This window comes from Pelmatolapia mariae, linkage group LG22, assembly GCF_036321145.2.
Source record: "Pelmatolapia mariae isolate MD_Pm_ZW linkage group LG22, Pm_UMD_F_2, whole genome shotgun sequence".
In the NCBI taxonomy this organism is placed as follows: Eukaryota; Metazoa; Chordata; class Actinopteri; order Cichliformes; family Cichlidae; genus Pelmatolapia; species Pelmatolapia mariae.
This window is the reverse complement of record NC_086245.2, coordinates 21,285,337-21,309,925: the sequence shown is the minus strand read 5'-3', so window position 1 is coordinate 21,309,925 and position 24,589 is coordinate 21,285,337. Positions and strand designations below refer to the sequence as shown.

At 42.2% G+C, this 24,589-nt stretch overlaps 2 protein-coding genes across 6 annotated transcripts; one reads left to right on the top strand and one right to left on the bottom strand.

Moving 5' to 3' along the window:
• The first annotated feature begins 312 nt into the window (after window positions 1-312).
• On the top strand, window positions 313-12,379 carry sgce (sarcoglycan, epsilon). Of its 5 annotated transcripts, none has more exons than XM_065471052.1 (13): window positions 313-599; window positions 2,764-2,871; window positions 6,187-6,309; window positions 6,524-6,681; window positions 7,125-7,197; window positions 7,944-8,142; window positions 8,644-8,806; window positions 8,910-9,124; window positions 9,594-9,620; window positions 10,049-10,237; window positions 10,576-10,619; window positions 11,137-11,174; window positions 11,987-12,379. In XM_065471052.1, exons 1-13 carry the CDS (start codon window positions 551-553, stop codon window positions 12,035-12,037), a joined length of 1,437 nt encoding a protein of 478 aa, XP_065327124.1. In that variant the 5' UTR covers window positions 313-550; the 3' UTR covers window positions 12,038-12,379. The 5 variants fall into 5 exon arrangements, with proteins under 5 accessions (XP_065327124.1, XP_065327123.1, XP_065327126.1 ...); XM_065471051.1 differs by having other exon boundaries at window positions 2,761-2,871; XM_065471054.1 differs by lacking the exon at window positions 11,137-11,174 and having other exon boundaries at window positions 2,761-2,871.
• A 113-nt stretch (window positions 12,380-12,492) lies between these two features.
• On the bottom strand, window positions 12,493-23,500 carry casd1 (CAS1 domain containing 1). Its single transcript, XM_065471048.1, has 18 exons — window positions 23,325-23,500; window positions 22,134-22,230; window positions 21,776-21,896; window positions 20,989-21,033; window positions 20,817-20,879; window positions 20,690-20,734; window positions 20,468-20,591; window positions 19,868-20,082; window positions 19,348-19,767; window positions 19,149-19,238; window positions 18,928-19,047; window positions 18,045-18,201; window positions 17,830-17,909; window positions 17,506-17,607; window positions 17,179-17,319; window positions 16,765-16,842; window positions 15,555-15,647; window positions 12,493-15,432 (listed from the first exon to the last, which is right to left on the bottom strand). The coding sequence occupies exons 1-18, from the start codon at window positions 23,455-23,457 to the stop codon at window positions 15,163-15,165; spliced, it is 2,394 nt and encodes a 797-aa protein (XP_065327120.1). The 5' UTR covers window positions 23,458-23,500; the 3' UTR covers window positions 12,493-15,162.
• Between the last annotated feature and the right edge of the window lie 1,089 nt (window positions 23,501-24,589).

Sequence of the window (24,589 nt, the reverse complement as noted above, 5' to 3'; positions counted from 1 at the left end):
GGGGGGGAGGCTGGACAGATTGGAGCAGGACTTTCCAAACATGCCTCTGCTGCTTACAGCTGTGCACAGGAGGTCAAGCACTGCTGAGGTGGCTTGCATGTTTTTAAGAGGGTGTATCTGTGTTTGCAAGTCCTGATCCAAGAATAATCAACCCCCCAAAACACTAAAAACTGTGGATTTTAGTGGGAGGAATGCTTTATTATGACAAATCCCATCAGTCTGAATACAAGAAGCAGACAGATAAACAGCAAAGCACACACACGCACACAGAGGCAGCCACTCCTTGCAAGCAGCCAGATATAATCTAACCGCTCCGAGAGCATCACACAGAAACATTTGGTAAAGGCGTGGCGCTCCTATATTCCGATTCCCATCATGTTTTACTATGTTTTTCCATCCAGATGTTCAGCCAATGAGCGGTCCTGCTGTGTTTTCCAGTGAAGGCAGGAGGAGGCGGAGGGAGGAATGCTGCAGGATGCTTATTATTATGGCTGTCAAACCCAGTGGCGATTAGACAAAGCGGTCCTGTTTAATGTAAAGATTCGGGGAGATGATTTGCACCATGTCCGCCGCAGCTGTCGCGGTATGGCTTGGTACGGGTACGTATCGACTGAACTCGGAAATATCCCGACATCTTTGAAAACGGCTCTGGTGAAGTATCCGAGCTAGTTAGCTAGCCAGTTAGCTCGCTGCCGTTGAGCATTTTTTTCCCAAGAGGCTGAGGAGGAGACAAGAGGAAAAAATGGCTACCAATTTGACAGCTAGACCGTTACACGTTATGGATTTTCACAGTGCACTTAGTGACAAATTGTGTTCTCTACGGTACCTTACATTTCCAGCTGTTAGTAACAACGTTTCTCTTGCTAGCTGTGTTTCTTGTCGGTCGTTATTTCAGCCTTTTTTCCCCTCTTAGCGCAGGCCTGGTTTATGTAGAACAGGTGTGTTATGAATGCCTAATTACCTAGCTCCTGATAGTTTAGCAGCTCAGGTTATCCAAAATTTAATGTAGGGAATAGGTTCGTTTATTTCAATACACTGCTCCCAAAAGTCTGCACACTCATAGCTGCCACTTTATTAGGTACTCATAGCCTATACAGTTTCTGCAATGAGTCCCACCTCCATGAAAGATGTAAGGTTAAATCACTGACCTAAGCCTGAGATATTATTGTGGTTACAATCTTAAAAGAAAAATATACATAAGATTTCCATATCAGGATAGCCTGGAATCAGCAAATGTTGTTAAAAAGTGCCCAAAACAATTAGTTATCAAAAGAAGTGATGAGTAATGGATAATGTCATCTCAGTGCCCCAGTTTACTGCTATAACACTGGTCTGCATATATACGTCATTCTTTTTGCTACTGGGAACTTAAGACCAGCTCTTTATTTTGCTTTTTTTTTTTTTTTTTACACTGATGATGTTTTGACAATTTTAATATCCATCCATCCAGTCTGTCCCAGCTGCCACGGGGCATATGTCAGGGTACATCTTGGACAGACAGCCATTCACACTTATGGGTAATTTAGAATAACCACTTCACAAGCTGGGACCATATCCTCAGGTAATGGCACATGGCATGAGCATGTATTGAGATTGTGGTTTGGGAAAGCACTCAGAGGGGACTGGTGGTGGGTCCCGGGCCAGGCAGATTCCCATGTAGTTATGAAAGGCGAAAGAATTGAAAAAGAGAGGGAGGATTTTTACCGACAACATCACATGGATTTTGTCAGGATGAGAATGTAACAAGTGCACCTTTAGTGACGTTCTAGTACATTTCAACATGTTATCCTCAAAATCAGGATAATAGAAAATTCTTAACAACCTGGATGAATGCTTCCCATGCTTGCTTCCTTTTGAACTCATCCTCAAGCACCAGTTGATGGATTTCAGGACAGACAAAAACACCTTCCTTAATTTTGGCTTCACTTTTCTTGAAACCAAATGCATCGCCCTTTTCAGTCCAGTTGTCTCTAGTTGTCAAATACTTGCGATATTATAACTAAAAAAGGAAATGAGACATTCCACATGAGCACAGTTTTCAGATTTGGAAAATAGCAAGTAGAATTTGTTAAAGTGCAGGCAAAAGAATCCCAGTAGCAAAACACTTGTTGACCAGTTTGTTTTTTCAGGCTTTGATAAAACGTCAAAATTAAGGGGCCCATTCACAGCACTGTTACTATAGTGTTAACTAACATGAAGAGAGTGGGATATTTTACTCCACAGTCAAAACACACTATAGCTTTATACACAGAGACCTAATACTCATAAATAGAGAAGTGCTATTGAGTTTGAAAGCAGAAGGGCTTTCAAACTGAGAGCTAATCCTTCACAAAGGCTAGTGTCCTGTTGTGCAATTTTCAAGATAGTGTCAGGATCTGCACTGAAATCTAATGGCTTCTTCTCTGACCATATTCTACCTCTCCAACAAGCCACATTAAAGTCAGCCTGGCGATCCCGCTTGATATAAATGCGGCAGTCTGTAGTGCAGTATTTGTTGTCAAGTCAATATGCTTACATTTTGTTTTGTACTTTGTCTAGATTGGTTTTAACATTTTGTGAAAACGCCTACGTTAATATTTTAGAAAATATTTAAAACTCCTCTAAAACAATAACTATGACAACAGGCTTTAATTAATGCTGGACGGGTGCAACAGACTGAATCAGATTTTTGTCAGGGTGCTTTAAAAACTGGGTGTTGTTGTTTAAATTGCTGCTAAAAAAAGAAACTTGTTCCATTCATGCTTTTATCCATTGATCCAGTAGTTTGCACTGTGCATGCCTATGACACGAAACACAGCGCTTTACACGGGAGAAATGTCCGTGTGGAGCAATCCGTGGCCTTGAAGCACAGAGCAGCCGTGTCCAGAGACGGTGAGTGGGTGTGTGCAGTGGTGCACGTCATGTGTTGACCCGCTGTCCCCCTCCCCCTCCCCTCGGTCATAACACAGTGACACGCTCAGCTGGTTCCCCATTAATACTGGCATTATTGTTTTGAGTTGTCTGCTGTCCCCCAGACTTGGCCCACTTTCTTCTGCTGTAGCTGCACTTTAATGAATTTGAATGTCATCTAAACCTTGTCTTTGCTAGAATTAGAATTCCTCCTAAATCATTAACTATTACAGAAAGCAATATTTATTCTGCTTAACGTGATGTCGATACTTTGCAGCACTGTTTTAAAGCTAATGAGCACTGTAGATACATTTTTTATTTACTTACATTTATTGAGTGCAAGAGGATGGAACCGGTGGTTTCTTGCCCGCCCTTGTCTTTATCCGTTGACTTCTGCTTGTTGTGACACCAGCAGCGACTTTCACTTCCATGTCTGAGAACAGATCGAGGCTCAGACTCTGTTGGCAGAATACTACAACAGTAGCGATCCTTGTTTTCTGGGCTTCCCCGCTAAACACCAAAGGAGCACATGCATTCCTCATGACCCAGGCTACATGTGCACATGAAGCTGACTCAACAGAACTAAAGGACATCCTTCTGTTGCCTCTCATCTAGTTTGAGGCCTCAGTTAGCTGGAGCCAATTGAAGGAGGGAGGTTTACTTTTCTTCACGTTGCCAATGGCATTTTTAACTAGTCCAATGTCAGTCGTGACATTATCCCAGTCTAAGGTCAGCCTAGAAAATCATAAAGTTGGTTAGCTATTTCCACCACCCCTAAGGCCTGTCAAGCGTCTACTATGGTATGATGGCATGTGGGTTAAAAAGTTAAAAAGCAGTGTTTGAATGATTTTAAGCAATTCATAGAGAATATATAGACGGTAGTGCAACATTCCTGTTGTTGGGAAAATCTAGCTTCTTATATGTGTTGTCATGCACATCTTGCCTCACTACCTTTGTCCTCCAACTGAAACTGCTGGGTTAGTATGCAGTGGACAGTTTACCGTTAACCTTAAATTGGTGATGTATTGGTGTACGGTGGAAGTGCTGCTGGTCATCAACTCGAGAAGGCCTGGCAGAAAGTCATCCTGCTGCAAATAAGCAGATCTGATGCTATTAGCAAATCCTCGGTGTAGCTTAGTTAGTGATCTCTACTTACACTGGCTGAGCCATAAGTGGAAGCTGCTGCATTGAAACATACTTAAGCTTCACTGACTAAAAAATAAAATTGTCTTCATCCCTAAATCTTTGTTGTTGGATGAAAAGGTTTAATATCAGTAGGTTAAAACACTTCGGTTTTTCTTGAGGCTGTTCGAATGTCCTACATCTGCCATCTCCGAATCTCTTGCAAATGTTCACAGCACATCCAGTTTTGGGCTCGGACTAAAGCAGCGTAGCCAGGATTTGACCTTGACCGGCATGGTCTGAAAGTGGTCCTTTGTGTGGCGGAGAATTAATGAGGCCCAATGTGTCACATAATAGAATCCGAGGGCGTGCATTCAGCTTTGAGGATCGACCGAAGTCATCAGCGAGTAAGCGGTCTGCTGAGACTGAATGATGGTTTATTTTTGGTCTCAGACTAACCCAGATCCTAATGCGATGGGTGCAGCGGTTGCGGTGAGAAGAGCCATCGCACAGATTAGTCATGCCCAGGTGGTTTTCTTGAAAAGAGATGTGGTGTATACGACCTCAGGTTGTTCATCTAACACCACATTTAGCAGCCGCTAAATGCTATTGATTGGATCTTGCCGTGACTGAGCCCTTGGGGACTGTAGACACATGGTCAGTTCAGCGTCTCTGTCACTGACCACAGCTCTTGGAGGGTTTAACATACATGTGAGACTGTTTTATGTCTTTAGAGTTGCAGTGTCTCACTGGTGTACTTGTAGATGCTGAGGGTTTATTAATTAATCTGCATCTAATGCTCACTCCCCCTTCTCATTGACATGAATTAAAATGTAAATCCTGATATTACTCTCTTCAGTGCATTCTCCTTGAAAGTCAGCCTGTGTTCAGTGTAGAAGGAGAAGAGTACTTAATATTATGATGCTAATGATAGAAAATGCTGGGTTGATTAGCAGATTAGAAAGGGTTGTAAAACTTGGGAAAACCAGCCACTCTTTGCCCGTGGGAAGGCACATATGTACATAGAGACTTTACCCAGGCTTTTACCTAGTTGCTTAATGTGTCTGGAGTTGTATGTCCGCGGGCAAGAACAGTTCAAACCCCCCCTCTCTCTCCCTCTCTGGCACTTCATAGCACAGATCTCCAGTCCAGTCTCCCTTCCTCCGTCTTTGCAAGCCCTCCTCCCCCTCTTCCTCTTCTACCTCGTACACTCGGCCTCAGTCTCCCATGGTGATTAAAAATTGAGTTCCCACCCACTGTGGCACAGAGAAGGCAAAAATCGAGAACGGAAAGAGAGAACGAGAGAGGGAAAAAAAGAAAACTCTGTGCTAAAAAAAAGCCGTGAGGTACACAAGCAAAAAAAGATGAAGCAAGAGAGGAGGAAGTAATGAAAGAGAAAGACACAAAAGGAGGGAGAGAGAGAGGGAGAGAAATGGGTAAATCACCCCCGGTCTTACATTGTGTAAATTTTTGTTAAGGGGCTACCATTTCCCTAGTGATGCCCTTCACAAATAAAGACTAAATGTTTGTGTTTGAAACGGAGCAGGGGCTAAAAAGACAGCACAATGGAGATCAAGTGGGGGGCAGGGCGTTAAAAGAACTCTGTACAATCTGAGTGACTCTCATTACTGCTGCTTTCACTCACAGTACCTCAGACGCTTTTCCTTTCTTTAAATGGTTTTGTTAAGCACCTCTTATTTACAGAGCTGTAGTCTGTCTGAGCAATAATCTGAGTTCTTCTCTTCACACTTGTTGACGTTTGTGGGAAGTGAATGCTTCTACCTTTACAAGAATGCAGATGCCAGGCAAGAGAAACGGATAGAATAGATCACCGCAAATACTTACTGATTTCACGTTTAAACTAGTTTAACATTTTCTCTTTTTTTCCATTTGATGTTGCTTGCAGGACATTAAAGTGGACTTTTTGTGCTCATTTTCAACTAAATATATTCAAATGCGTTTGTCTCAAAATGACTTTGGGTCAATTTTTGTTGTTTAAATGTGGTAAAGGCTATAAATAAAATAGATATGACAGTCTACACAAAAACATTTGGACATAGTGTTTATTGTGTGTACCAAAATATGAAAAAGCACCAAGGTCCACTTTATTGATGAATAGTACACATACAGGAAATGTTCTGCTTACTTCTGTTGTCTTTAAAATGTGTGTTTCAGTGGTCACCATCCTGTCGAGGTCACACGCAGACCGTAATGTCTACCCGTCTGCAGGCGTGTTGTTCGTCCACGTTCTGGAGAGGGAGTATTTCAAAGGAGAGTTTCCTCCTTACCCAAAATCAGGTATAACGCTGTCACATTCACACTGTGATCAAAAACATGTTATTATCATGTTTGTATAGTATATCATCAATATATCTGAATTTCTAAATACATCTGAAACATTTGTAGAGGTGGTGATTGCATATAAACTCCATAGAGCGCTGCTTATTTCATAACGCAGCAAAGTGGTCTAAACGTTATTGGCCCACCTACCGTTCCACTGCTCTGTCTGCAGGTGACCCCAGCAACGATCCGATCACTTTCAACACCAACCTGAAGGGCTACCCCGACAGGCCGGGCTGGCTGCGATATATCCAAAGGACCCCACATAGTGACGGAGTGCTCTACGGTTCTCCCACTGCAGAGCACATTGGCAAGCCCACTGTCATAGAGGTGGGTGGTTGGACTGCTTTCAAAGTGAAAAGAGTGGAGATTAAGTAATTTGTGCTGCTGCTTATTTCAACTATGGAAAGTGACTGCTCGTTTTTGTGCCAAAAGTCTTGAGCAAATTTAAAACATTCAATGAAATCTGTCAAGTTGTAGTCCAAGGATGAGTTGGAATTTATTTCACTGAGCCCAGCTGATTTGCATATGTGTTTGGAAGCGACGTAGTACTATGTTACTCTTAAAGATGCTAGACTTAAATTCCTTTATACTTGTTATGCTTTCCCATAAGCTACTGTACAAATTCTTTTCCCAAAAGGCTTAAAGTGTTCAACGGCGCCTCAGCTGGGTACAGAACCCGGGTCGTGTATCTAGCTCAGCCTTGTCCGGAGAGCTGCTGCCTTATAAGCTGGACTGATCTGGGCTTAAACTTTCACCTCTGTGTCCTACAGATTACTGCCTATAACAGGCGCACTTTCGAGACAGCGCGGCACAACTTGGTCATAAACATCAAGGCTGCAGAAGGTAAGAGGAACTTGTACATAAGAGCTTAGAGCAAACTGAGCGCAGACTGCGCAGCTTCGCTGATTAAATCCTGAAAGCACACTCAGTACTTGGACTGTGTAATGAGCTTCCCTCAAGAGAAAATGTTGTCTTTGATTACTTTTATCAAGCACAACCAAAAGTTCATCGTCGGTCTTTGAATGTAAATACAGCAGATGATAAAGTAACATCACTGCACTGAGTAGCTGTTCTGGAGCTTTTATAAGATAAGTCAATTTCATGTCAACTTGTCAAAATCTGCGGATGAAGGTTATGTGATAAGATCATAATGTCTTGAAAGGATACTTGAAGGACTGTATAGTTCTAGTGAAGTGTCCACTTCAGTCAGTCATGGTGAAAACCCCGCACAATCCTACCTCAGTTTGAGTTTTCATTGTATTGCTGTGGAGAGCATCTCTGCACCTGCACTTCTGTAGATTTGCTCGCTGCCATATTGACCCATCACAGTACAGGCAGTACAGTATGAACTGAGTCAGGGGGAACGCTCAGCAGCTGTTCAAACTGCTAATGTGACATCACTCTCCCTGTGCTGTGATGTCATCTGCCATCTGGCCCCCGAAGGAAGCAGTCATAACAAGGCAGCGCAGGCAAAGCAGTGTCCGGTGGGCAGACTGGTAAAAATCAGTGTCAGCTACTGTTACCTCAGCCTGCTGCCTTTAACCTCTTTAAGCCTTTCTCTCTGACTGTGTCTTTGTCTCTGCGCACAGAGTTCCCCCTACCTTACCAAGCAGAGTTCTACATCAAAAATATGAATGTGGAGGAGATGCTGGCCAGTGAGGTGCTGGGAGACTTCCTGGGAGCGGTGAAGAACGTTTGGCAGCCCGAGCGGCTGAATGCCATCAACATTACCTCGGCACTGGACCGCGGTGGCCGGGTGCCGCTACCTATTAACAACTTAAAAGAAGGGTGAGGATCTGGACGTGGGTCTCATCTGAACAGAAACAGAAAACATTTGTGAATTTTGATGGGTTTTTTTGAAGTAATCCCCTACTTACATATTTTCCTTTACAAGGATTCAAGGATAAGATTTAGCTCTACTCGGTTCAGCTTGTCTGTGCCAAATCTCTCCATGAGTGACCCCTTCACCTCTCTAAATCAAACAAATCAACAGTATTTTCAGCCCACTCACATTATGTTAACATTTAATTTAATTGGGGCTTTGGGGATCCTCAGTTTTCTGTAAATTAGATAAAAGCACGTAGCCGTCTACACCGATATGCTGTCAGTTCCTTTAACTCAGATGGGAATAGCCAACATGAGCTGCCATAAGTTGTTCATCAAAGATTTACGCTGGAACTTGAAAGCGTCTAGCAGAGCACTCAGCAGGAGAGAACGCTTGATTATTACAAACCTCAGCATAAACTTGTAAAATTAGACTCCATCTTCTTCTTCTCTTCTCTCCTCTAGCGTCTATGTGATGGTCGGTGCTGATGTTCCCTTCTCATCGTGCCTGCGGGAGGTGGAAAGCCCACATAACCAGCTGCGCTGCAGTCAGGAAATGGAGCCCGTCATCAGCTGTGACAAGAAGTTCCGAGCTCAGTTTCACATCGACTGGTGTAAGATTTCTCTGGTGAGGATGCGTTCCAACAAATTCACTAAAAATGCATTAAAATGCACTAAAAGTATGCAACCTCTAATTGATCTTTATGTCTTTGTTTTTTTTTCCTTTTAAGGTTGACATCAACAAAGTAGTCCCAGTTTACGTTACACGTCCCGAACCCGGAACGGGGATCCTGCCCGAATTCGGGGAGTACAAACCCCCATCCGAGTCTCTGAAAAGTCGGGACTACTTTTCCGACTTCCTCGTCACGCTGGCTGTTCCCTCCGCCGTGGCGCTAGTTCTCTTCTTCATCCTCGGCTACACTATGTGCTGCAGGCGGGAAGGGGTGTAAGTGTGCTCGGTCTTAACATTTCTATGCAAATTTTGCACCAAATACCCCAATAAGCAGCCAAAAGTGTACGAGAACCATATGAGAGACAGCAAAAATAAGCCTGAAAAGCTCAGTTAGCTGTAGGATAACTGAAAAAGAATGGAAATCTGGACTTTAACTGCAGCTTGCCATTACCATGCAGTAGTTAAGTTCCTCATCAGTGTTTGTCTCGGGTCTCTGTGACTCTTGTCATCTGCATCTTGATGTTTTGAAGCATAGCCACAACATGGATGATCAGTCATCCTCATCCATCGTTTACAGGCTGGGATAGACGTGTGCCCCCCCTCCCCTTTTTATTTTTTCACTCAGTGTTCCACATCATGTCCACCTTGTCTTTATCCAACAATCCATTCATTCACTTGTGTGCAGATGTTGCTTTACCTATTAATATTAGTATTTAATTCATCCATTTTGTTTTGTTTCTAGGGAAAAAAGAAACATGCAAACACCAGAGTAAGTGTTTTACCTCTCCTGTGTTCTTCTTTTAAATTTTATTTCTGTTCCCTCCCCCTCTGTTTTTGGTTTGCAGTTTTGGTCATTTATGTTGTCATTCATGGCTGTTTCATGTCCATTCATACGCTCATACGTGCGTTGGCATTGGCATCCATTCATTCAGTGGGCTGCTGAAAAAAATGTAATGACCAGCTGTAGGATTATCAGAACTATGTACTCAGCATTACACCTAAATTTAATTGAAACAAATGGAAAACAAACCAAAAAAAAAGAAAAAAAGAACAGCAGTAGGTGAGGTTGGATGTTATAGTTCTGTTTGTGCATGCACAAACTTGAGTGCACATCACTTAAGCTTTGATGAGACAACCCCCTACCCATGACACAGAAACATGCTGCAATACGAATTCACTGCTTCTCCCCTCCTCCAGCATCCAGCTGGTTCACCACAGCTCCATCCAGAAGTCCACCAAGGAGCTGAGGAGCATGTCAAAGAACCGAGAGATCTCCTGGCCGCTCTCTACGCTGCCCGTCTTCAACCCAGTCAGCGGCGAGGTGGTTCCACCCATCCACCCCGACAACTACGAGACCACCAGCATGCCGCTGATGCAGACACAGGCGTGAGTTCAGGGATTTGGTGGGAAGCATAAGACGGATGGATGACTAAGTACAGCCACACATACGCCCACACTCATTAGCAGATGCAGATATGAGGCTTATAGGTGTTAAATGGAAAATATAAGTTGGAACAATGCCATGTTGTTTCAAGCACTTTCCAGCTATGTGGTGTTTACAACTATAGCTACAGAAAGCAAGTCAGGCCTTTTGGAAAGTACAACTAGAGCTTAAGAGCTTCAAGCTGTCCCATGATTTCTCCTAACGGGCTTGAAACTAACAAAAAAAACCCCAAACATTTTTATAACATGCTTTGGCATAATATTGTTGTTTATGATTTCAGGAATCTGCAAAACCAGATTACGATACCACAGCAGCGGCCATCAGGTGAGAATCTTAAGACAGCCGTCTTGTAATATGAAGCAGCTGAATGGTTAGAATTTTCAGGAACATATGTCAGGAGTATATTTCCAGGAATTCTTTGAAATGACAGATGTTTAACAGCAGCTCATAGCATAGAGTCAGCATACCTGGATGTCTGCTATTGGTAACACACTCTCTCTTGCCGAATGTTCATCAGGACTTCAAGTGCAGTAAAGCATGCCTCTGAAGGTTTAAGCACCTTCACAGTAAAAATGACTTACAATTCACTTGCCTTTATATTACTTCTCACTAAATTCAGTTCTTGGACTATACTGGCATCAATAATGTGAATCCATATAAAACCACTTGGCTTCATAGTTTCTTATAACTTCAGTCTGTTCCTTCTGCATCACTGCACCGTTATCATCTGCTGCATGAGCCGACTAATGGTGACGCTGGCGTGTGAGCGCCCTCCTGTGAGCACGGGTATCAGCTGCATGATGCACTAACCGAATCCTCTCTCTGTTCACTGCTAACAAAGGAGATAACTATGTCATGTCAACATTTCGAAGGCTGGAGGTAGGTGCTGCCGGCTGTTCATGATTTAAAGCTGAGATAATTTGGGATCCAAGCAGAGAAGCTGCATGAGAAACTGTAAATGTTCAGATTTTTCATCTTCTCCATATTTATTTCACCATGCTAAAAATGGTTGTGTTGCAAAATCCAGAAGACATTACTCTTGAGAGAGTGGTCTGAAGTAAAATTCTAATTTCCCCTCTGAAATTCTGGACCAATTGTCCAAAAATTAAGTGAGCATCATCTGTGAAAAGTTTGAACTGTATCCATAGGTGGCGCTGTAATAATAAGTTAAAACTTTTGCAGTTATCTCAAACAGAATTTGGTCTGGAGTAAAATTCTAATTTCTCCCCTGAAGTTCTTGGACCAGTTATCTAAAAATTAAGTGAGCATCATCTGTGGACTTTGTTGAAAGTTACGAACTTCAAAACATGATCAGTCTACCGTGATGTGCAGTGTCTCATTGTAGTTAGGTCAGCATTTTTATTTTGCTAAATGTCAGATCATGCTTTAATAAGCTATTTAACACCTGCAACTAACGGAGCGTGATGCTTTTGCAGGCCTTTAAATTAGACAGAGCATAAAATTATTATGCTTGCAAGTCAGCTACTGTAGGAAGGGACCAGGCAGGGTACAAACTGTCAGTCCTAGTTGTCAATAGCATGCATCAGTTACCAGCGAACAATAAGCACTAACAAAGTGTGTGCAGTCTGCTTGGATCCCAAGCATTGCTGCTTACATCTGTATTTAGTGTTAGATTTCTGGAAGTTTTGTCACGTCTCTGTGGTTCAGCTGTTGCTTTCACTGTGTTCCAGGTAAATGGTATTCCTGAGGAGAGAAAGGTGGCTGAAGCTCTGAATTTATGACCAGAAGCACCAGTGTTGCAGCTGCCCCTCTTCCTTTGTCCTAAAATTTGTGCCAACCTGCATGTGTTAGCAGTGAAAATTTTATCGTCCACTTGCGCACTTGCACCTTGACTAGTGAGTGTGAAAAAGATCCGAAGAGCTTAGCTGATTATAAAGATAACTTAGAATATTTTGGAATATCCGTTTAAAAGTTTAAAGTGTGATTAATATGTTTGTATGTCATACTGCTTTGCCCAGCGGACCTCTCGGGGCACAAGGGTGTTTTATATTGAAATGCTTTCGTCGCCATGTGTTATAACATTTGTTCAATGTGTCACATGATAATAAACTCTTTCAAAATAACAGTTTGAGTTTCTGTCCCAGTGGAAAACAAGAAAAACACCCCTTTCCCACTCCATCCACTAAAAGAAGCCAAAACAGCACATTTTTATGAAGATATTCTTAATGTACAACAGAATAAAGGCATTTATAAATAATATGGATACATTTCACATTTTTTTAAGACATCACAATTTTTTTTAATACATGTAATATATTTCAAAAGAGGCCCTACACGGGGTATAAATAGTTGTTGCTTTTACATGACCAAAGAGATCAATTAAGGCCCGATACATTAACCAAATTTACTGTATCGCGGTTGTTCACTAATAGATGAGAAAAACCCCCAAACCATCATACAGATCAGTAAACTTTACACACCAAAGAGAATGGAAACAGCTATATGCCATTCTTATCTGTACAATGAGGTGCTGAGTGGTTAAAAATTAAACATTTACTTGGCTCTCAGTTTGAGAACAGAACCCAAACAACCAGAAAGAAAGACGAAAGCTGCGCATTAAATTGTTCCGCTGTGGATCCACATTACATAAATGAATAGAGGATGACTTAATACCGCGAATGTTTTCTACCTGATGGCAGCTGAAATAAAAATTCATTTGCAATACATCTTACGTTATATTGTCATAAATCTGCAAATGACATTTGATTGAGCCAAAAAAAAAAAAAAAAAAGTGCATTGAGTAAGTGCACTGGTACTGTGCTAAACAACGTTAAACGCTGAATATTACCTCAACAAGTAAATAGAAGGGGGAAAAAGCAGATGTTAAAATAAAAATCATCTCCCCCTCACGTTTGCCAGGACAAAAGGGGACAGACACTGTTGAAATGTACAACATTTTTCCTTAATAGTAATGTCAGCTCAGTCAGTGCATTACCTAGTGGTTTCTAAATGATGTGGTTGTGGCCCCCATACAAAGTGCCTAAAACATGGAAGTTTATGATCACAGCTGCATCACAGATGTAAGTCTTCATCTGAAGATGTACTGTAGGTATAAGCCACTGGGAAAACCCCCAAAACAAAACACCACACATTCTGTTTAAAAGGCATCACTAAGACATCACTTCAGCCACTCATTCACTAAGTACAAAGTTCAGTGGCTGTGGCAGCTCAAGAAAAACAGATGGGTAACAATTTAATGGAAATAAAAACATAAATAAAGTGTCTTAGTGAGGTGTTGGGTAAACATAATTTCTATCATCTTGTACTTTGAAGGAGGTATGTGGAGCAAAATCCAAGATCAGTAGGAAAGGAAAAAAATTAAAAAATAAAAATCTCTCAGCCTATGTAAGTTAGGTTGAGCTCAGGTGACTATAAAGGCCATTCAGTGACCTACTGGGGGGGGGTCATATTGATTGTGGGAGAAACCACTCCCATAGGGACAAATTTTATCATTGGTTTAAAAGGCGGTCACTCAAAACAACTTGTAAGTTGATTTACAGCGCCCCCTGCAGCCTTTCAGAGCCACCACATCCCCTTTCTGCAGAGGTCAAAGGTTTTCCTTTAATTTGTCACCCAGCAGTTTGCTTAGAACAGCATGTGGAACTTGGTACACTTTCTGCCAGAGGTATGAGGCATGTTTCAATGGACATTAAAAAACAATAACAGACCAAAATTACTGCTGAAGCAACGCTGTATAAAATAAATCTGTCACTATTGTACAAATATACACCGACTAGGAAGTAAGCTACAGATGAGACAAGACGGCTAAAAGGATCAACCTCACCATCAGGTAATTGTCTATGAGGGTCTGGGATGGGTACAAAATTGTCTATAGAACACTTCCTTCACAAACAGCAGTCGCAGAGTATAAAATAAAACAAAGCCAGCCCCCACCTGCCCCACCCTCCCTCCAAAAAACTGTATAAAATATAAACTTAATTTAAATCATTAAATACTGTACATATCACATAGAATTTCAGCGCTACAGCAGGTGACCACAGCCTTTCAGCAACATTACGCACAAAAAAATAAAAAAAATAAAACAGCAAAAACACGTTGAAGGATATTCCAACATATTAACCACTGCACTCCAAGTTTTCTGACTCTAGTCACTCTTTGATCATCCGAGCCAGTCGTTGGTCCATATATCTCATATTTAGATATCTGACGCAGTTTGAAGTCACCAGGAATACTGTACAACGAAATGTTGATGATAAAAATGCAGCACAATTTAACACATTTGTTGTAAAAGAGTAGATATCTGAATATGCAGGTTATGGATCCACCTGATGAAATCCCCCCTTCAACTGCTACTGCACAACATGGACGGAGTGTGTGCCAGGTGATCCCTCCCAAAGCGATTTGCAGGAAGTTCTGCATGTAACAAAAACTTATTATCAGCGTTTGGCTAAACAGATGCGACGCTGCCAAATGCAGCAGGCATGAGTCTTAAAATGAGGACGTCGTGCTTTGTTTTTTTAGATTCTGCATTTCCAAAATCCTGAAACCAGATATTGTAAACATTTCAATGTTTTTTTGTGTGTTTTTTTTTTTTTAAACTCCTTTCCCACAATTTGGACTTTGCTGTTAAAGGAGTGACTCCTCTGTTGGGCATTTGTCTTTTCTTCAGTGTGTGACTTTCACAGCAGTCAGAAAAGTACAGACTCTGCTCAAATGTGGCCAGCGGACAGACTTTGTTCTCCCAAGGGTCACCGCTGCCAACATCGTCTCACCAGTAGCTAAAACACAAGGCTGCCTCCTGACTTCCATCTGTACCTCACTTCAATCTCAGCAGGGTCTTAGTGGGTCTCCCACCCCTCCCCCAGATCCCCTCAGGAGGTGTCCATCAGGCGCCAGGTGTGGGCTGGCCAGCCCTGGACACCAGCAGTATAACGAGACTGAGAATCCCCATGGCCCCCAGTCTCTTCAGCAGAGCCATGCTGTCTTTGGGGATGACCACCTGGGCCAGGTCGTTAGTGATGAGGGAAATCTCATGAGCCACGCAAACAAAGATGAAGGTGCTAACCAAAATGTTGAGGGAGGGGTTTCCTGGGATGAGGACCAAAATCCCCTTGGTGTCAGCTGCAAGCCATATGTGGTACTGGCAAATGAAAAGCTGTGGGACACAAAAAGCATGGTTTTAAAAAACACCTCTCATAAAACTCTAGTCTTTTGTGATTGGAGATTTATTTAAGGGTTATATTGCTAACTGTGACTCTAAAGCAAGGAGAACCTTACCTCTAAGGAGATCTTTCCAAACCATGCAAAGAATGAGCTATATATAGAACGGGCATAGCCAGGAATGTTCCTGATGAGAATGAAGGCCAAAATCTGCCCAAAAAACAGATCACAGACATTTTTAGGAATCCAAGCGTGACGTTACAACAGGTAAATCATGCTTATCACTAAAAAAGTAGCAGGCCAAGCATGTCGAAGAACTGTAAACACTAAAGTGGTGTAAACAGACAAATGGTTAAATATAGTAATGGTGGCAATATATGTAGAAAACATATCTTTTCCAGTGTGAATTGACTGTAGATAACATGGTGAGCTATTAGGCTTGGTCTCACAATCATATCAGACTGTCATGTAATCATGTTAAGTAGTAAATTTAACTTCATGACTCAGATGACATGGGCCAATACTACGAAGAAAGCTCATCATATCCAGGTTATCTTTCCATTATCTGGATTCACTTTGCCTAACGCTGGGAGGCATGATAAGCAGTCAGACACAAAGCTAGTTAGTCAGTTAATCCAGGATTGAATCTTTAAAAGACACCTTTAGCTTTTATTTTCTCAGCTGCAACATCAGTGATGTTTGAGAGCAAGTAAAGAATAAAAGTAAAAGAAGTCTACATGTTCATATATTAATGTTACAGAACAATTAAATTGTTCTAAAATTGTTTTCAGACAACAGAAAAAAAAATAAAAATAAAGTTGCCTCTAATAATTTATATTTCTTACTGATCAGAGAAAGGCAAAGACATTAGACACTATTAGAAAACTTTAGACCTTTCTACTGATGGCACACAGGAATGGTGATGCTATTTTCCAGAGAACTGATTGGTCAGCAGACAGTGATTTCACACCTGATGATCTCTAATCGTGTTTGCGGTGCAGGTTCCAGAGGCAATATACCCTGAAATAACCCTGAAGTTACATGCATGAAACATCACAGTGCAGGCCTCTGATGTCAGGGTTGTTTCCAAACATGTGAATTAGCCAATCAAGACAGAACAGTGGGCGAAAGCGCAGATGTCCCAAACAGTTCAGACATTAGCGTCATCCGTCCTGCCTCGAGGTGCCACCTCTTAACCCAAAATCAAATGCAGGATTTCCAGCAGTAACAACTAATCTGACTCAGAGAAACTTTCAGACTTGATCGCACCAACACTTCATGTGTGAAAAGCCAAAGAAACAAAGATAAGGACAGATAAAAACTGTACCTGGACCACAGAGATATAGGGATGCATCTCGTTGCACTCTGTTTTGGTTTTGCAGCTGCTTGCCCATATTGAGTAAGTCTAGAATGACGTGGAGAAGATTTTAAGTGCCACGTTTTACCAAACAGCCAGTAAGTTTTGGTAACTCACACGTTACCAAGCTGATACTGTAATCTCCAGTTAATACAACAAGAACTTTCCAAGGCTTTGTCACATAAGTAAACATGGCTCCTTTTTAAGCATTCCTTTTTGCACATTGTGTTTATTACTTAAATATACAAAGAAATAAGTCTAAATTTAAAAAAATAAATATTTAGCATTAGATTAGAAGAATTATGTAACAGATGATAACTGATCTAAATTAAGAACTAACGCTCAGCACTGGTAAGACCCAAAATATGTGAAATGCAGACTTACTATGAAGGAGACAACAGAGAGGAAGAGGAGAAAGTTGGAAATCTTGGCAGAGAAGAGAGCCTCTCCTTTTCCCTCTGACAGGACCTGACGCTTCTGCAGCACCAGATAGATGAAGGCAAATAACATGCCATGTATCACCGCCTGCAGAAGAGTGCCAACACATTAAAAGATTACAGCAAAGGCTAAAAAAAATTGGTTACCACTTGTGGGTTAAAAAGAAAAAAAGGGTGCGGGGGGGGGGGGGGGGGGGGGGGGGGGGGGGTCTGTCATGTGTAACACGAGTGGCCAAAAACCTGGCTGCACCTTGAGGAAACACATTTGACTTACAAATCGGTCCAGCTTCCATCTGAACCACCACTCGTGGATGCTTCCATTCAGCTCGAAGAGCTTAGAGATGGGCCACACAGAGAAGACGCGCTCAAAAACGCCCTGGAGTCATAATGCAAAACACAGAAATTCCATAAAGCAAGTAGCATTTTCAAAATGGAGTAAACATCTGATTTAAAAAATAAATAAATCATAGCACAGCTTAGTGGTCAATATGGTGCTGCGTGAACAACTTAAGACATGTGACCATTTACATCTCTTAAACTTAAATATGCAATTAAAAGAAAGTAGGGTTACACTTAAGAACGATTTCAGCTGACCCACCTGTGAAAAGGCAAAAAAGCAGATGAACATCAGGAGGCCCAGTAACTTTGCCAAGACCCCAAAATGCCACACGCCACTACCTGTCCAACAAAGAAGACATATGAAATGCAACCCTGCTGCTTGCACTTATGACATGAATTAATCATCTGTATTTATTCACACAGTGCAGGACACGACTGAACGGAGTATATAAAGGTCAGTAATTTGACACCTACTGTTAGCCGTCTTCTGAAGGATCTGAGGCCACATAGCCATTGTGGTGTAGATGACAACAAACCAGAATGTGACCAAGGGAACAAAGTAATAGAACTGGTACGGTCGGTCCATTACCACACACAGCACCAACACCAGGAAGTTCAGACGGAAAAGCACCTGTGAATGAATATGACACAAACACCTAAGCAGATACCCAAAAATCACACTACTTATCTGAACCCAAATTATTCTGTAATAACAATCATAATGTTATTGTCACAGCTGCCAGTTTTAAAAATCACTCAGTCACTGAATCCCTAGTTTTGACCACTGGATTTTGTTCACAGAGTTGAAACGCCAACACTTCAACTTAAGTTTCATTTTGGTGACGAGATCTAAAGTCACAGGGAGCCAGTGTGGAGTGGAGGACAAGGACTGTTTTTGTGTAGGTGAGTGTTCAATGCGTGGTGTGTCAGGCAGATTATGAGTGATGAATGTTCTCCTGCAGGATACCACAGTCTGAATCTAGAGGAAAAGGTCATGGTGCGTAACTCTATGCATGTTGTTGTCCTTATGCACCACCTTTGGTCTTGAACATTGAGGTTTCTTTCACTGCCGTTTGGTCTTTGGGTGACCAAAGTACCAATAATGATGCTCTACTTGAAAGTTTGAGATCTGATGTAAGTTTGCACAAGTCTGAGACATCAAAGATGTCACATGCATGCAATCAGAGCGGGGGTGATCCCCCCCAAAAATAGCAGCGCACTGGAAAATTGTCCAATTGTTTTTCTTTTTATGGACAGAACTTCTCTATTACACCTCATGTGCATGATGTCTGCTATGACTGAGAAACAAATGTCAATAAGAATATAAAGTTAAAGTATAACTGACAGCACCCCTAACCTGGCACACTCTGTAAAGTCCAAAGTCTCCTTTGAGCCAAAAAAACGAGAAGTGTCCATAGCCAGTTTGAAATAGGTACGCTGCCACCAACACCCGCACATGCATGTACACTGGGATGAACTGAAAGACAGAAAAATAAAAAAAACATCAGGCTGTTCAGACATCAGCATACACAGCAGGAGACTCACAAACTGATTTTTGTAGACATAATTGGGACTCACAGCGCTCGCTCCAGATATGTGATAGATGAGGATGACGAGCTGCATCCAGCCTTTCCACTCGTCTGTTTGTTCTCGGTTGAGTAATTTTGCCTGCGTGGAAGCAAAGAAAAAAAAAAAAAAAATAGTGAGATTATGTAGAGACTGTTATACTGTGCTGTTTGACGCAAAAACAAAACTTTACTGAGAAGCACGGTCTCACCTCCTTGCTGTTGTCACTGTAAAACACTCCCAGTACAAATATGTAGATGAGAGGGATAAAGAACGTGGAGTGCGTGTAAAACTTCTGCTCTTTCATGAACATATCTGCTCTGTCACAAAGGTAAAAATAGCCCATGATGACGCCCATCCTGCAGAGAGCCTGAAAAGGTGCTTTTGGGCCGGGGGGAACAGCTGCAGTGGCTGGCTTCTTCTCCTCTAGGCTCTCCACATCAGGGGGCATGTGTCGGCGGTGGCGATTGTTGCCAAGGATGTGGAAGACCATGATGACCACGGCTGAGCCAAGGAAGAAAAGAGCCGACAGTTTCTGGAGCAAGTTAGGGGCTCGTAACGTCTGACAGCATGAACCGTCGATGGGCCTCAGTATTTTGTTGCACACAGAGTTCATGAGGATCATGGCTCCCTGCCAGGATGGTTAAAAGGAGAGGTGAAGGGGAAGTGAGTACTAATCAAGGATACCGATAAAATAACCGCACTAAAGCTGCACTCATCAATTAACTTACCACACTCCTGGTGCTCTCAGGCAGGTGCAAACCATCATCTGACTTGATGATGGTTTCCAGCGCAGCCTGACGGGAAGCAGCCACCAGTCTGACCCGAGATCTGCCATTACGCTTGCTGCTGTTGAGCACATCCACTGCTGCTTCATTGTACAGCTCCAGCTGCTGGTTGGTGATCATTTTCCTGTTCTCACTTAACACCTCTTCATTTACTGGATCTGCAGAAGGGGTTTAATCAAGAGGGTCCATGCATGGAAACATGAAGTGAACAACCATTGTGCAATGTGGGAAATGACTATTTAGTGCGAAATGCTAAGTAGGAGGTTCAGAGATGTCAGTGTGGCACTTTATTTATTTTGCCTCTTTGTTGTTTGCAGTAAATTCTAACAATCAAAAATTAAAAATGGAAAATATGTTTAACAAACAGATGTGAAGTACAGCTGCAAATTTATTAGGCGTGTGTGCGGATTGGAAACTATTAATTCCTCTGTATGTTAATACCAAATGAGTCTTAATATTTTCCAGTCATGCCTCGTACTTTAGAAGCCTGTCTATGATCATAAAAAGATCCTGTATCGTGTGAGTGGCTGAAGCTGAGCACACCTTGCAGCACCCAGTAGACCTCCCCATGCTCAGCCAGCTTCTCCAGCTGCCCCACAATTGCAGTCAAGTTGACTTTGTACTGCTGGAGGGCCTCACTGCTGCCACCGTGCAACTTGATGGACCACTGTGTAAATGGATAAACAGTCAGGACTGACATAACTATCGGCAGCCACCACGTCACACTTGTCTCATATAAAACATGCAGGCATTTACGCAGGTTACCGTGGCAGCTCCGAGGACGAGAACATCTGGCTTTGCTGAACCTTCCTGCAAAGCAAAAGAGACACCGCACTTAAGTTTACGAGCGGCACTTGATTCGCAATTTCCCCCACTTGTTACTGTTACTCACATGTGTCCATGATATCAAGCGTTCCTTCATTGAATTATTTGCCTCCGGGTACCACAGAAAGTCCTAAACACAAAGATGAAGTTTGAAAAGAAATCTTGTGCCAGAGTGTTCAGAAGAAAAAAAACAAAAACCGAGAACATGTTAAAACCAGGAATATAAATAAATAGCTCACCACTTTAATAGAGTAGCTCTTGTCTTCAAAGGAAATGTCCTCATGCTTCAGATGTTAAGAAGTTGACAGACAGAGAGGAAGTGTGACATACAGTCAGTGATGCTTTGTCCCAGCTTGAGACCAAAACAGTTAGTACCGTATAGTTATAGGGTTATCCCATAGCTTCATTTATCTTGTTGAGTTTCTGTGCAAGCCACTCGACTTTAACCTTTTTAAACATCGCATTTCCACAACGCCATCTATATCAAGCTTTAAAGTACTTCCATCTTTTCATAAAAACGACAAGTCAGCAGGGTGATTTTTTCTAACATAAAATCCATAGTCTGAAGTTAAATTATCAGACTTGAGAGAAGTAAGGAGGAGCAAAGTAACTACTGCTTTTAGAAGCCACAATTAAGCCACATAAAGATGAATGACTAGTCAAACTGCATTTTTTTAAAAGTCCTGATGGTCTGGTTATTTATTAGAGCTGACTGTCAAAGTTCTCAAGGAAGACACACAGCCTTCAAAGCAGCCACGATAGGTACGCATGAATCTTAGTCTGCTCTTCTAATTAGATTTAGGTTGCAGCCTTGATCAGTCAGAATTTAGAGCCATCTGTGATGGAAGAGAGACTTCCATTTTGAAGTTGAAATATTTTTAGTCAGTTTATAAACTTCCCTGGAAGCAATGGGCAGAGTGAGTTAAAGCATATCTTTGTGCCTCATATCTGTAGATCTGTTTGGCGTGTACCATCACCATTGTGAGAAAAACCCTGGGCTTGAACAGTCCAGTTTCTCATTATTACCTTAATCCCCTCTTCTTTTCGTTCAGGGTTGATAATTTTGATGAAGGAGTAAAACAGCTGCCTGATTCGCGAATCGCCAACAAAGGCTACCCGCTTTTCAGAGAGGCAGGTTTTGGCTTCACTGTAAAACAAAAAAGGTTGGTGAGGGCCAAGCACAGATAAAAAAAACATTTATTTACTGAGGTGAATAATGTTACTGTCCTTTATTTGTCAATGAGTGATCTTTTATCCTAAAGTCCTTAGTTGAAATTACCCACAAACCCTTAGTGACTGACAAAAACTCACAACATCACTGCCACACATTTAAATCTTTATCCCAAACATACAGTGTAATAACTTCAGAGGTGGTGTGACTCACATGCTTTTGTATTTGTGCATCATGCAGCCATATGGCTGCCATACATCCTCCCCCAAGTAACGTCCTCTGGACAGCAGCCATTCACACGAGTCCCCTCCTGGAGGCAAGACACAGAGAACTTTCTGGTGAGGCGAAACAAACAAAATCTCGCTTTCACTCACAGTTTCGCTCCGACTATGACAGAAACCTGCTGCCTCAATAGTGCCCTGGCTTTTCATTCTGTGCTGTCAAAAGGACCATACAATACACGGCTCTGGCAGGGGCCACAGTGCAAAATGAAGCCATCAGCGATCTAGCTCGAGCATAAATCTCTCCAGCTATTCATTTGTTCGCAAAATGAATGGAGCCATCTGCAGCTGAATCAATCCACAGAAACAGGCGAACATGAAAGGTGGGCAGACCAGCATGCAACATCATTCTCAGCCAAAGCAGCTGCTCACAGTGTGTGCACACTCTGCTCCCTAACCTTTTCGTGGGTGACGTCCACACTGAGCAGCCTAGGTACGACGTACATGTAAATGTGCTTGCTTTATTTATTCATAGTCCAACTCTATGCTCTGAGGACGTGTCACTGTTTGTCCACCAATTTATGAGCAAACCCTTTACTGATACATCCAGTGCACTATGCATATGCAAGTTACAGCCCTGGAACAAAGAAACGTGCAGCTACCGTGTTATCACAAAGCAGCAAATCTAGAGGTGAGTTTTTGAAGTTGTGAGAAGGCGACAGGCACATTTGTGGCCAGTCTTACCGACAGTGCATTTATTCAGGAAGCTAGCTAAACACCATGTCGGGCGTATTTACATGACATTGGTCTCCAGGTGCAGATCAAATACACTTCCACGAACCTTCCCAGGGCTTTTCCAGCAGCAATAAAGCGTTTCTTGCAGCAGGAACGTCAGCAACATGTAAACACAGCTATTGGCAGTGTTAGCAGCTAACCAGCTGGATAAAATCGGGTCAAATTCACGCTTCCTTTGGAGACTTAGTGCGTGAAACCACCTATTTGCAGCACGCACGTTTTCAGGCGATAGCTTTAACATCTAGAAAGCGTCCCGTGACAAAAGCACGGAGCCCAGTAGCTAAGAAAAGCGCTGGCATGCAAGCAGCTACCTAGCTACCAGTAGCAATGTCAAGTGTTTCCAGTGGCCGCATCCACATTAAGTTGATCAAATAAAAGCAGCACTCACCTTCGTAATACCGCGAAGCAGCGTGAAACACGAGGAGTAAAAGAACAGCAGCCAGCGATATCAGTTTGGCGTTTTTTATGGTAAAATGTTGATTTATTTCGCGTTTGCCCAGGCTATAGGCCAGGACCGCCATCTTTGCTCCTCCATGACAACAGGCAGCTGTGCAGTCTCGCGGCGGCGGCGCTCCGCTCAGCTCACCATCTGCCAGCTCCGCTCCCCGGCACACCGCCTCCTTCTCCTCCATCACTGCTGCTTAATGAGTCAGGTGCGGTTCAAGGAGACCTTCCTTCCTCCAGGGTCTAAATTTGTCAACAAAAATTATTATTATTATTAATATTATGGTGGGGGAAATCGTTTCTTTCGGGTGTCTGTAAAAAGAAGAAAAAAAAGTTTTATGCCGTAATGATCACAATCGAAAACAAAAGCAGGAACTTGGAGATGGTAATTTTTAGGAAAGCAAAGGCGCACTGTCATCAGGTCGATTGAAAACAGTGGTTTATTAGTTTGCGCTGTTGGAAGAAGGTGTGGCTTTGCAAAAAAAAAATTAATAATTAACCTGTAGTTTAGGGTGAAGGGACGGGCTGTTAAGGTGTCATGCACTGCATGTAAGTAAACCGGCTTAACTGCATGTATCCATGATTGTGCAGGTGTGTCAAACCTGTTACATTTATTTATACACACTTTTACACACAGTTGACTGTGTGGAAGAGTAAAAGAAGAAGAAGAAGTAATGGGTTCAAACAAAAACCAAACATCAAGTTTAGGGTTTGTTTTTTTTTTTAAATTAGAGAGTGTCAAAGGGGCTCTGTTGTGCCGTACTGCAGATTTTGCTGTAGATCGATACCAAGTAAATACAGGGCCAGTATTGCTAGTACCAATACTCCTACAGGTACTTTTTTAACCTATAAAGTAAATTCTAAACACATATTAATGATCACTAAATAACTGTGATTTGCACAGCATACCCAATATGCACAATATATGTTTTTATTTCCAAAAAATAGCGACTTTACTACAATTCAGTGAGCTACATGCTGAACTTAGAGGTTAGAAACAAAGTATTAAGTCCATCACGCTAGTATTGATCCAGTACCAGCGTTGGCATCGATTATATCGATATTTGGATCGACCTGGCCACCTGCAATACTCATGAGCACTAAGAAGTCAATAACATCCAGGGTGTGAACACAGCTGCAGGATTGCACTGGCAGAAGAAACAACACTGAATCCACCTGCCATTTATGATTTCATTATCTCTAGCTGCT